The following is a 14,649-nucleotide window of genomic DNA, read 5'->3' as shown; positions in this document are numbered from 1 at the left end:
AATGATATAAAGATGTGATTCCTCATTGTGAAGAAGGCATTTCCTTTGGGGTTTTGTTACTATTCTCACATAAAACCATTCAACTCGCTGCTAAACGCTGGGAATGCTTGGCAGACACTTGCTGATACCTATCTCTTCCTCTGCCTCTCAGCATGAACATGTGGATTTTTCTAGGGGCAAAATATAAAGATGATGCAAGCAAAATTTAACTTTTTTATAAGCAGCAATACCTGCCATAAAATAAATTAGTATTAGTATATGTTATTTTAGTGGATATAGTTGAGTTACTGCATGCAGGACTTGTATTTTTCAACCCTTATTTCAATATTTATTTTTTTAAAGGGTGGTGAATTATTAACCAAGTGTATTGTCTAAAATATGAAGACATTCCAGATCCTCATTGATTAATTACTTACCATAAAAAGTGTTACCAATTTAATTATGATTATGGTATATAACACACAATCTCCTACAAATGAGAATGATGCATGGGGCATCTAATAGATTAATCTGAACCTTGGTATAAGGGAAGAGAATTTTTTTAGTATGACTGCCCAAATTAAAATATTTCTGTTTTACATATTTAAACTGCTTCTTCTACTCTAGAATATAAATCTGCTAAAATGAAAGACTGGATATTTATCATTCTGAAAAGAGTCACACAGTTTCAGTCCTAACTATTAACTTTCCCCAATTTAAATAGTATAGCTACATGATTTACATCCCAGAACATGGTCCCTTACTTAAAAAACTGCCTAATGCAAGTCAGATTTAAAGATACAAAAGAATGTTGAATAGGGACACAGAAATTTGCTATTTCTTGACTCGCGTTCTGGTTGCAGAGCCATTTTGCATGCAAACAGTCAGATCTTCAAAATATTTTTGGACTCATTTCGTATTCTTACCTTTTGCCTTTTGGCTGCTTAAATATTCCTTTTTTAAAAAAATGAAAATATTTTCTGTCATTTAAAACAGTTTACCCTACCCCTAGGCTCTCTATGTGACTCTTAACTCTTTAACTAATTCCTTCCCAAAGCTTTGTTTTCTCCTGAAATGAACCAATAGTCTTAATTACCACCACTCTATTGCAATTCATATTTTATTAAGGGAATCTATTATGCTGCTGAGGGTTTTTTTTTAAACTGTGTTCTTGAGAAATTCTGATCTAAATGAAAACACATGGGGAGGCACTGAAACTGTTTTACAACATGAATTATGTAAGGAAACCAATTGGGCAAGGAAGAGACTGGGAATTGTCAGGGAAAATTAATGCACAGCACAGCCCTATTTGTATCCATGCAAACTTGGAGATGAGCTTAGCAGCAATGAGTTTCAAATGCTCCTTCCTTCCTTCCTTCCTTCCTTCCTTCCTTCCTTCCTTCCTTCCTTCCTTCCTTCCTTCCTTCCTTCCTTCCTTCCTTCTTTTAAAAGCAAAAAGGAATAATAATAGTGAGATGAAAATTAAGTGCATTTGAGCCCTTTTTATTGGAGCAATTGTCTCCCAGTTGTTTGATGAAAATTATCTGAGCAAATGGAATGCTGACCAGCAGTTTCAATTTCAGTTTCAACATGGGGATTGGAAGAAACGAAGGAAAGGGGATAAAGGAGCTGCTGTTGTTCCAACCATTACAAAGTAATATATTTTTAATGGTACTTTTCTTATATATTTTGTAGCTTAGCTTAATTATTTCTTTTCTTTTTCACTGTTCCATACCTACCTGGACCTTTTCAGGGGTCAGTTTATTCTGATTGGACAAAATTTCATACAAGAGTTTTCTGCTGTGGAATATTTAATTGTGTGGGAATTGAGAAAAACCATAAATATTAAAATTGAAGCCTTGCCTATAACATTCATCACTCACATAATTTCTCTCAGTATTTGTCCACCCTAACTCCTACTGTTCCCAGAGCCTGCTAGTTGTCGTAGACTTCAGAAGTTTCATATAGCTGCAACTACTACTGATATTTCTGGTTTGAAAAAGTAAATCTAATCAGTGGGGTCAGGCATTATATAGGTAATTCACACTATGTTATTCACAGAGACATTGACATGAGAATAGCTAATCATCACTCAGAGAGTCAGTTTGGTATAGTGGTTAAGGCACCAGGCTAGAAACTGAGAAACCATGGGTTTAGTCCCACCTTAGGCACAAAGCCAGATGGGTGATTTTGAGCTAGTGACTCCTCAGTCCTAGGAAGAAACCACTTCCAAAAATCTTGCCAGGCAATCCCCAAAACTGACTCAAAGGCGCCCACACATACACACAAACATTTAAAATAATATCTGAACTTGATGTACTGTATGGGGAATAGGACTGCACATACACAGCTATTGTTAATATAGTTTTAAAAAGTCCTGAAAACCTAAATGTTACTGCAGCATATATATTACTTCAATATAATTTTATAATTCAGGCAACTTTCCAAAACATATATTCTAAGGCTTGACCTGCTAGTCATGGAACTGGACAACAAAATAACTTTTTAAGGCACATTATTTGTTTGCAAAAATATTTAGGAATACTTTTAATTACTCCATAAGGTTCATAATGTTTAAGTACAAAAGTAATCTACCTGTTAAATATAACTGTCTACATGAAGACATATTTCTGTTTCTAAGTAAGGAAAATACTAACCTTTCACTAAAAGGTCTTGTGGCAGTAGCAGCTAGCTTGCGTTAAGAAAATCTATCACTTTCAATCTGTAATTCGGTATCTCTGAGCCCACCAGAGACTATGGAAATTTGCAGGTACAAAAATGTAGGTGCCACTAGTAAAGTACTGGAACTTGTCCTTATTACATACTGGCCTACTTCTGAATGTAAGAAGGAATATAACCATCCCTGGGCTCAGGAATATGAAGTACTCTACGTGTGTTCATTTCCTTGAATTGGTAGCAGCTAAATAACTGATTTGGCTCCTAGGGATGGACTCTTTTCCTGGGTCTGGAATGAAGTTTTGCGCGCATACAAAATGCGCAGGTCATGCCATTCTGTATTAAAGAAGCAGCATTAGTGTCATATAGGAATTCGTTTAAGCAAAGGATATGTATGTATGTATGTATGTATGTATGTATGTATGTATGTATGTTTTGGCACTAACAGAAAACATGACACCAGAAAAGAAACAATTTTATGGCTTCAAATTTAATCTGATCTTATGATATTCATTGAAAACAGACTACATTATAAATTACACATGTATTTTCTAACCATTTTTCTAAAAGTTTCAGCAGCAGAATTTATTTCCTGAACAAAAATAAATATTGAAGAAAAGTTTGGAAAGTGAGTAATTGGCATTTTCTTTGTTAAGACCAATCACTTATCTCTTATCACAGCATATATTTAACCTGTAGAATTCATCATCTCAAGATAATATGATGGCCACTAATCTGCAAGGAATTAAGGGAAATGAATAAGTTCATAGCAAACAAATCTATCAAGAGATATTGGTCTTCTCATAGAAGAGTTCTCTCTTTTATATAAAACTGCAGAGATTCTTAATGAAATATGTATAGTGGTGCTTAAAAGTTTGTGAACCCTTTTGAATTCAATCAAATTCAATATTCAGTCAAATTCAATATTCAATTTATTTCTCCATAAATATGACCTAAAACACAATGTGTTCTCTACACAAGTCCTAAAACTAGATAAAGAGATTAAATAAATGAATCAAAAACATTATACTTGTTCATTGATTTATTGAAGAAAATGATCCAAAGCAACGTATCTGTGTGTGGCAAAATTATGTGAACTTCTAGGATCTTCTTTTAGGTCAGCCACCTGACCAACCTGGGCAACTTTGAGATATGTAGACTTCAATTCCCAGAATTCTTAGTTTTCTCTTACAGGCAAGTTTTGTCCAGGCAGCCTCTGTCTCTGGCCCAGGACAATAAGAATGGTGGGCATGCTGATAGCTGCTGCAGGATTTTCTAGACCCTTTCAACAGGCCCAAACTAAGGAAAAAAACTGAAACAGATCTGCTAAATAGAAAAAAGAAACAGATCTTTGGAATGCAAAATGGGGAATTTAGTGGCAGTGCTGTACGAGGATGGCAGGCAACAAAGTGCCCTGGAGAGAGAACTTAAAGAGAACATATCAGCCTCATTTTGTTACTGAAGCACAACCATTAGCATGCTTGGCAGAGGCCATACCAGGAGTAAAACCTCGTTCCTGCTGCTTGGGCAAGGATGGCATTCCACCCTGCTTTGCATTGCAAGGTGCACTCTGTGCCTGGTCAGGTTTCCCAGGTTTGCTGAGAAATGCCACTGCCACAGCTTCCCATTTCTGTCACCTTTCCAAAGTGGCAAGTGTCTTGCACCCTTACTAAGGGCTGCAAAATACAAAGAGGCTCTGAGCAATTCTGGTCTTAGCTCACCCACCCTGCTGCCTCCCCCTCAAGCTGAGGTGAGTAAAAGGAAATTAGCAGGAAAGAACAACAAGGCAGTGAGCAGCAGGCAGAGCAAAGAAGTCATGGAAGGTGCTATGGGAGTGCCAGCAAATGTGGCCCGCAGGCAGGCAACAGAGGGGCAAAGGAACTTCTGGAACAGGGTAGCTGGGGGTGGTAAGTCTCACAGCCAGCTGGCATTGTGAGCTGTAACAACAATCCAGCTTTGAGATTGAGTTTCATGCGTCTAACTCTTGGAGATGCCATTCCAACGTGTGGTAGGGAATGCACAGAGGAGCTTTAAGGTTATTTTGAGATTTTTTTTTTAACTGAATAGGCAAATAATTTATTGCAATCGCAGTTAAGATACTTTGTGCAAAAGCTGTGACCCAGCTTCTGTATGAGATGCAGATATGGTCTCTGAAGATGCTGGTCCCTAGAAAGAGGGAAATTCTTTCAGTAGACCAGAGCATGCCACAAAATGTCCTACTGTACATTTGGAGGAAGGGAATCAATTAAGGCACAGGATTGGATGCATGTTTTCAATTATTTTATATGGTTTTATTTCCATTTAGTTTAATTAATTTTATTTCCTTTTAATTATGTTCCATTCCGTTCAGCTACCTTAGTTCTTCAAGATATTAATTATGATTATATTAAAACAATAACCAACTTCATGAATTCATGGAGTTCTGTAAATTTAATTCAGCACTAAGGAAAGAAAGGATAACTGATTATTTAAGACTGGAGTAAGGTGCCATGTAATGATTATTCATTACCCTCCCCCCTCCAAATTAGAACAGCCCCCACCCTACTGGTATTTCAAAGGCCCCTGAAGATGTGGCTCTTCACCTGGGCCTTTGGCAAAGATGACTGATGCCTTTTCTTCATTTTCTGGGTTTGTTTTCTCTGTCATCTTTGTTTCTTTTGTTTTGTGTTGTTTTTGTGTTGTCTCTTTATTTTAAATGTTTTTAACAATTAGTAAACTGCCCAGAATCATTGGGAGTCATATAGCATAAACATTTAATAAGTTGTTATAATTAATTATTATAAACTTGAGTAAAAGTCAGAAGAGGACCTTTTCAATGGCTTATTTTAATGCACCCGTCTCTGCCTTATTGTCTACTGCCAAAGAAAGATACTTTGAGATTCTGTTCTTGAAAATATTCGCTCACATGGGGTGGAGGACATTGAGACTCTAGCATATGTACCTTTACCTTTCTTCTTTTCTAGAAAACCTCTGTAAAGTTGTTATTAGCCCTCTTTTAATTAGAATTCCAGTTAGTTCATAAGAATTTATCCATACTTTCTTCTAGCTGATTAGTATCTAGCAACAATGAGTGTAGCAAAGCCCTATATATAAACTTGTGCCATCTATTGCAGTTAATGTCAACTACTCTTGCCTTGCCTTGAGTTATAGTTCCAAGTCTATTTTATCTCAGTTGTGCAGATGTTTTTTATCTTATACTCTCTCTGATCTAGGATAGTAACCAATTTAATTTTAAAAAGAATAAACTAATGTCAGTTGTTCAAATGGCACAAAGGAATCAACTAGTGATACAACTATCAGTTTACAATGTTGCATAATGTATTCCGTACAGTATTTACATATTATTTTTTTCACTCCCCTTCTCATTTGATTTATTAATGGCTTTTATTGTGGTTACAAGCAAGAATTATTCAAACAGTTCAGTCAAATTTATTGCAATAAATACCAAACCTGTATTTCATACTATTATATTCTACATTAAATATATATCACATAAATTTATATACAATTTCAAACAGGAACTTTTTGAAAATACTAAAATATATTTAAAAAGAACAATGGTATTACCAGCGTGAGCAGAAAGTGGTGAATGAGGTCGAGGCATAGCTGAAGACTGTCCATTACATATCAAACTTTTTCGATTACTTGTTCGGCAACTATAAGAAGAGAGTACTTAAAGTTATAAAATGATATGTACCATAAACCTGATTCATTTGTTAATATTTAAAGAATTCAAAACACATGGCATCTCAATCATCTATTTCAGCTCTAAGTTATAGACTTGTCACATTCTGAAATAGAAGGAATGAATCCTAGAATTATCCTATATATTGAATGGCCAGGTAGGATATACCCCATGTATCAGGGAAAATGTAATAAGATTAATTAAATCACATTTAATACAAGTATTATACAGCAAACAAATTCACCCTCCACTTTCCCCTTCAAGGTTATAAGTAACAGTTTACCTGATATAGAGCAAAGACCTTATTTATAGTACATAAATATTAGGGAAAAGGCCAGAAAAATGATTTTGAAAAAGTTTTATTAATACAATGTATTTGTGTTTACATGGATTTCCTTATGTCAAACAGAGGAATAATTTATCTATTTTATGATACAGCAATTAAAAATCTAATTATTCAGGCAAATTTCACATCTGTGCTTGTTGTAAATAGATGTGACATATACTACAAAGATAAATGTGTTCCTTTGCTCATATGTTTTGCATCTCAAATACTGCCAATTACTATTTTTTCTCAATAAGAGATGACATGAATATTATGGTTACAGTTCATACTAGATTCTTTGCAGATTTTTAAGCAGTACCTATAAGTCCTGAAATTATAGTCAGATAGATAGATAGATAGATAGATAGATAGATAGATAGATAGATAGATAGATAGATAGATAGATAGATACATACATACATACATACATACATACATACATACATACATACATACATAGTTTCTCACCTTGAAATCACATATGTGCATTATTTCATTGAGGCTATGAAATTACGTGTAGTTTGCAGTACAATAGACAGCAAAAAGTGTAACGTGAATATTTAGGATGAACTGCCAAAGGCCTTCTAATTCAATACTTGGTAGTTCTTCATATTCTTATTAAGAGTTCATCATCTGTACTCTTCCAACTGGAAATATCAGAAGCTGAATCTGGCAAAGGCTATACAAGTAGTCCTCGAGTTACAATCACTCGTTCAGCGATCGTTCAAAATTATGATGGTGCTGAACGAGGAGGATTTACGACTGGTCCACAAAGTTGCAGCTGTTGCAGCATCCTCATGGTTACATGATAGTGATTTGGGCACTTGGCAACCATCTCGCACATATGATGGTTGCAGCATCCAGTGGTCATGTGATCACCATTTGTGACCTTCCCTGCCAGTTTCCCACAAGCAAAGTCAATGGGGAATCCAGCAGGAGGTTGCAAATCGCTCCAGTAAGTCACTTCTGCTGCTTTTTCTCTCGAGAAGCCCTGGACTACAGGGTGATTGCAGGCCCAGCCACACCCCCAACCGCCTGTACTTGCGCTGCACCACAGCAACCCTACAGCACGCATCCACCCACATCTGCATTTATGCCATAGCACCAGTGCCATAACTGAGAATCTTTAAGCAAGGATTTACCTCTTTAAATTATGATGAGGTGTACAGTCAGGACCAGAAATATTGGAACAAGGATAACTGTTTTGGCATTTGGCCTCTGTACACCACCACATTGAAGTTGAAAGGAAACATACCCAGATGGAAGCGAAGTCAGGACTTTCAGCTGTAATTCAGGGGGTTTGACAAAAGTGGGGCACTAACCATTCAGGAAGTACAGCCAGTGGCATACACACACACCCATCATTGGTGGCTCATAAGTAATGGAACAAACCAACATCATGACAAACATAAGGATCGCCTTTAATACCTGGATGAAAATCCTTTGCAGTCAATGACTGCATGAAGTCTGGAACCCATGGACGGGACCAAATGCTGAGTTTCCTCCCTTGAGATGCTTTGCCAGGCCTTTACTGCAGCTGCCTTCAGCTGCTGCTTGTTTGTGGGTCTTTCTGCCTTCAGTCTTGTCTTCAGTAAGTGAGAAGCATGCTCTGTTGGGTTGAGATCAGGTGACTGACTTGGCCATTGAAGAACATCCCACTTCTTTGCCTTAGAAACTCTTCGGTAGCTTTTGCTGTATGTTTTGGGTCATTATCCATCTGCAATATGAAGTGGCGTCCTATCAGTTTGGCAGCATTTGGCTGAATCTGAGCAGAAAGTATAGCCCTATTAGGTTCAGAATTCATCGTGCTGCTTTTATCAGCAGTCAGGTCATCAATAAACACCAGTGACCCAGTTCCATTGGCAGCCATACATGCCCATGCCATAACACTGCCTCCACCATGTTTGACAGATGATGTGGTATGCTTTGGATCATGAGCTGTTCCTTTCCTTCTCCATACTTTTCTCTTCCCATCATTCTGGTGCAAGTTAATCTTGGTTTCATCAGTCCAAAGAATCTTATTCCAGAACTGGGCAGGCTTTTTTAGGTGTTTGCTGGCAAAGTCTAATCTGGCCTTTCTGTTCTTGAGTGTTACCAGTGGTTTGCACCTTGTTGTGAAGCTCTGTATTTACATTCATAAAGCCGTCTCTTGACTGTAGATGTTGACAATGACATGCCTACCTCCTCAAGAGTGTTCTTGACCTGGCTAGATGTCATGAAAGGGTTCCTCTTCACCATGAGCAGAATTCTGTGGTCATCCACTTTAGTTGTCTTCCACGGTCTTCCAGGCCTTTTGCTGTTGCTGAGCTTGCCAGTTAATTCCTTCTTTTTCAGGATGTTCCAAACTGTTGTATTGGCCACTCCCAATGTTTCTGCTATCTCTCTGATGGGTTTATTTTGTTTTCTCAGCCTAATGATGGCCTCCTTCACTCACATGGACACCTCCTTGGACCTCATGTTGAGAGTTCCAGTGAACAGCTACCAAATGCAAATGTAACACTCAGAACCACCTCCAGGCCATTTATCTGCTTGATTGGTCATGGGGTACCCAGGAAACAGGTCACATCTGGCCATGCAGCTGCTTGTCAGCCATTTGTTCCATTACTTATGAGCCACCAACGATGGGTGTGTGTGTATGCCACTGGCTGTACTTCCTGAATGGTTAGTGCCACTCTTTTGTCAAACCCCCCTGAATTACAGCTGAAAGTCCTGACTTCGCTTCCATCTGGGTGTGTTTCCTTTCAACTTCAATGTGGTGGTATACAGAGGCCAAATGCCAAAACAGTTATGTTTGTTCCAATATTTCTGGTCCGGACTGTAGTTTGACATAATCATTGAGGAGTTACTGTTTATTCAAGCCTCCTAAACACATGTCCATCTTACTGCACTCAGTTCCTTTTACATCTGGAGATAATTTTACATGTTGATACTGACCTAAAATCATGAATCTTGTGTACAGTTCTACTGAATTAGATCACTATTATTCCCAGTGCTCAATATTATACGATTCACTATCCACAAATATCTGGCAGATAAAAACTGATGCCTCTTCAGTGGGAGTATGCTTGTCTCGCAGGTCTCAGCCAGGTTCCAATGACACATGCTGTCCACTGTATCCCATAAACTAGTTTGGCTTCAAATGTTTCTATTATTTGATTTTTGATCAGATCAAATAATGGAAATCAATCAATCAAATCAATCATATTCCAGCTTTCTTTTCTCTGACTCCTTAGGTTTATTTTAGGTTGAGAAGACGACCAGAGAAAAAAGACTACAAATCTGCAATATATTCTTGTTCTGCTTCCTTCCTTCCCTCAGTTTCACTCTACAGGTAGTCCTCGATTTACAACCACAATTGGTACCAGAACGCCATTTGCTAAGCGATATGGTCGTTAAGTGAGTCACACCCAATTTGACCACCATTTTGCCATGTCAGTAAGTGAATCACTATGGTCATTAAGTGAGTCAAGTGGTCATTAAGCGAATCTGGCTTCTCCCATTGACTTTGCTTGTCGGAAACCCCCTGGGAAAGTTGCAAATGGTGATGTCATGATCCCGGGATGCTCCAACAGTAATAAATACATGCCAGTTGCATGTATTTTGAATTTTGATCATGGGGACACTGCAACAGTCGTAAGTGTGAGGACTTGTCACTTTTTTCAGCACAGTCATAACTTTGAATGGTCGTTAAATGAATGGTCATAAGTCGAGGACTACCTGTAGTACCTTTAGCTAACCAACGAATTTGAGTCTGCAATTGGCACTGTTTCTGTACTGAACATCTAATGGACTGCCAGCTTCTGTTATTTCAGTATTTTTAAATCCTAGCAATTAAAATAATTGTGAATTCTTATGGCAAAACTGCTTTTCTTCTGCAGGACATTGTTTTAAATATAGCAGGAGAAGAAATAGAATAGCAAATAACTGCTCAAGAACCAAATGTCTAGATTACTGTTTTGATTTAAAATTACATGTATTTAGAAAAATTTACCAGTTTATAATAGCCATGCTTATTAAATGCAGCATTTTCTGGTAAGGTACTGTATATAAAATATGATAACTTATTTATTTAACTGCCAATTCTTTTTTAAAACAAACATAATGTGGATAAAAACACTCACATTTGAAATGGAAAGAGACATCCAGCTTAACTATAACACTTTAACTACAGATCCACAGTCAGTTTAAGGACCAGACATTTTTAATAGAAAAGATGTGTATCTATTGTTTTTACAGGATGTTAAACAAAAGGCCATCACAGATCCAGTCATCAATAGATGGGGAGGAACCTTCTGGCACAGCCTTCCCGTTATTCAAATGTTCACAGGGAGCAAATTGAATATATACAAGACACATAAATCAACATTAACATACAAGCACATTTCAAAGTGGTGCTCCTAACTGCAGCTTATGATAAGCAATCAACAGCACCAATAATGACACCCCTATAGTATGATCCATTAACGTTCTTTCTTCAGAGAGCACTGTTTTACTCTGAATACAGAGGTAAATTACTAGCAATAAAGGTTAATTGCTAAAAGGAGCATGAATGGAAGGATGTGCTGACAGCAATTACTCCTTATCATGCTTTTCACATGAAATCTGGCATCTGTTTTAATCATTTATAATGATTTCATTTTAACATCCTTAATTATTAATATTTGCACTTGTAATGAAGATGGATACAACCTGTAAAATACTGTGGCAGCACCTTTAACAGTATGTGCTGACTACCGCACTCTCCTGCAATGTAGCCCATAATTTAGTTGCCATCTGGATGAGCTGAAGATGAAGCTTGAAAATAATATCAACTACCGTATTTGAAAAGCTACTGCAAAATAAAGCACTATAGTTGACCAGGAAAAATGTGGGGAACAACTCTAGGATAAAACTTAGTTGCAGTAAGTGAAAGAAAAAAAGATATGTGTGCGCACTTTCTCTCCCTCCCCCTTTTCTCTCTCTCTCTCTCTCTGTAATAAAACCTACAGCTGAACATCTCTTCAGAAGAAACAGAGTATTTCGTTTCTACTTTGTTTATATGGTATGTATTATGAAACATGCTGACTTGTAATTTCAATTATTTGCTGTCTTTGCAAGTTCAGGTACAAAGAGCTAACTAGGAATGCCACATTTTAGGATCTGGATAACAGAACTTATCTAATAGATTGTAAGTCTGACTGACGTACTGCAAGTGACTAAGAAACACACAACTGGTTGAAAAAAGCTGTTGTTTTAAAAAGTCAAGGAAGTTAACTTAGTATGTTTGCACTTAAAAATATATATATTTTATTGCAGCAACACTATTAATACTGGATAAGAAGGCTTTTATCAATAAAACAATCCTGAAAGCAGTTGCAATTAATGTTGCTATTAGACAGATGTTAGTTATTGGCCTAGTTCCAACATAATTTCTCCTTATTAAAATGTGTCACAGCAAGCCTGGCAGTGAAAGCCCCTCTCACTCTACTACTGCTTCCAAAGAAGGGAGAAGATTGTTTCTTGCCTTATTTTGAAATACAATGCAGTTTCTGCTATGGACAAAACAATATTATACTCCTATCATTTCCATTACAGAGAATGTCTTATCAAATTTTCTTTGTACTCAAGTGGAATGAATCTTGTCTACCAGCAATAAATAGGAAATGCATACCAAGTTTCATATTTTACTTCAACCTTTCTTGGTTGTTGTAAAATATCAAGGGGATATCCTCCTAGGTATTCCTTATCTATATCCTGAATATATTAACTGTCCTCATCACTTCTGATCCTTCCTGTATGTTTAAATTCCTAATGCTACAGGAATTTAAAAAAAGAAAAAAGGTATCTCCCCTTTAAAAGTTTATTTTTGGTCATCTTGGAAAAAATTAGGTGATTCTTCCTATGCATAAGCAAGTTCTCTCTCTTTTTTTTTTATTAAATAATTAAAAACACACTGAAAGGAAAAAAAAACAAAGAAAAGTAGAAAAAATAGAAATTGAAAGGTAGAGAGGTAGTCTGTGCACCACTGTTCCTCACAACCTTATGAAGCAAAACCTTTGCACAGAAAAGAGGTGGAACATCTATAGTGGTATAGCCAGTATTTCTTCTCCAGCTTAGGTTTCAAACAAAATTTGAGAGCTTTTAAGGGTCATCTCTACTTTGGAGTAGCTGTACTAAACTTGTGAAGTTACCTTTCCAGCCAGGCTGGGAAAGCAGCCAGAAATTTTGTACTTCTAAATAAAACAAGGCAATGATAGATTTCTGTATTACAAATGTGATGATAAACACAAAGAAAAGAATCATTAGACCTGCAGGAAAAAAATCAAAATAGCATCAACTTGACAATTCTGGAATTCCCTTCAGAACAAAGAGTTCAGTTATGCTAACCAGCAAGATTCATGATTAGATTTAAACTTCACCTATCTTCCCACATGGTGTATATGAAGCACTGAGAGCCAACTTGGTGTAGTGGTTAAAGCACCAGGCTAGAACCCAGGAGACCAATAGCTCTAGTCCTGTCTTAGGCACAAAGCCAGCTGGATGACCTGGGCCAGTCATTCTCTCTCAGCCCAAAAATCTTTCCAGGCAGTCCCCAGGAGTCAAAACTGACCCAAAAGTACAAACAACAACAACAACAGGAGTCAAGGACTCCTTGAAGGACACCCCCCCCCCAAAATGAAGCATTACTTCTTCCAAATTTCCCTACAATATCCCTGTGAGATAGGGCTGAGCTAATAGTACCTGGTCTTTCATAGCTCTCTATGAAAAATGAATGTAGGTCTCCATGATCTACCTTAATTGCAACATTATACAGGTTCTTGTCATTCAACTATTACAGAGTTACTACTCCTATTCAGGCACTCCAAAAAAATAAAAAGAACACAATCCATAAACAGATTAAAGTAAGGTAAAGCCCAACCTCATACCATTTTTCAAATGAGATCTCAAGAATTCCATGTGTAGAGCATGGATGCCTGCAAGGTGATAGGAGATAGTACATACAATGGCTTGATACTCTCTTTAGCAGCTCAGACAGATAAAATAGAAAGACTGACAGATCTAGGGAGTTGGCAACATAATATAGAAGAAAAAGGGCATTGGGTTATTTAACAGACTAAGAAACAAACAAACAACTAGAAGACAGTCTTAAGAACAGTGATGTTTCTCAAAGATTGAAAGAGAAAATTTAGTAATTCGACTTACAAAAAATGTAGTCATGATAGATATCAAGAAATTATTCGTTTTTAGAATGGTTATTTTATTTAAAGAAAAAGTATTAATGATGTAGTAGATCAGCTCTTGGAAGTCTTTTTCTGTAGTTGAATTCAAATATAGGCCACTTAGATCTAGCCAAGTTATCAGAGGCACCACAGAATCACAGGCTTTTGTCAAAATGATGAAAGGAGCATTGCACCATCGCAACGTAAGCTCTGCTCCTTTCATACTTCCATGCAGCATCGTGTGCATACAAAAGGGCCGGAGTTTGCATTACAATGCTGCTTTCATCTTGTACCCTCTACTTGATCCACCCCATGAAGCATGCTTAGGTAAAACTGGGCTTTAGCTGCATTTGTGGTATACTGGACAAAATATGTCCAAACTTTCTGATATCGTGCCTTAATATCAGCAAAGATGCTGCATGGGTGACTAAGGCTAATTGACTCTTTTGGTATTTTATTAAAAAGCATTATGTAAAATCCTCATTTGACTAACACCATGATGGACAGTGAAAGCCTATATTCATAGGACCACTAGATGGTGACTATGGCATATGGAAGATAGCAATCTGAAATGTAAAAAGACCATAGATAAATTGAATATTGGTGAAAAAAGAAAGGTGAAGGTTGTAATACATCTGAATGAAGTTGCTCTAATCTTGAAAAGCAGAGTTGAATGCATACAGGGAACTGAAGGCATAGGTTTAAATGTGAATGTAAACACTGGATGTGTACAAAAGTAGGAATTCATAGGTTGGTGACAGTTGCTTATTACATTCTAACATATA

The 14,649-nt window shown here is 36.9% G+C and overlaps 1 protein-coding gene across 10 annotated transcripts in view; it reads right to left on the bottom strand.

The window, feature by feature from the left end:
- Positions 1-14,649, bottom strand: part of MAST4 (microtubule associated serine/threonine kinase family member 4) — a 227,359-nt gene that overhangs the window by 66,564 nt on the left and 146,146 nt on the right. For all 10 annotated transcript variants that reach the window (XM_088130318.1, XM_088130319.1, XM_088130320.1 and 7 more), the window contains one exon: positions 6,223-6,311. In XM_088130318.1, the coding sequence (XP_087986444.1) occupies positions 6,223-6,311 (89 nt within the window). The remainder of the gene's footprint in view (positions 1-6,222; positions 6,312-14,649) is intronic.

This window comes from Python bivittatus, unplaced genomic scaffold (assembly GCF_059951505.1).
Source record: "Python bivittatus isolate LINGU-HERP-01145 unplaced genomic scaffold, Pbiv_v1 ctg000850_np1212, whole genome shotgun sequence".
Classification (NCBI taxonomy): Eukaryota; Metazoa; Chordata; class Lepidosauria; order Squamata; family Pythonidae; genus Python; species Python bivittatus.
This window is presented reverse-complemented; position numbering and strand designations above follow the sequence as displayed.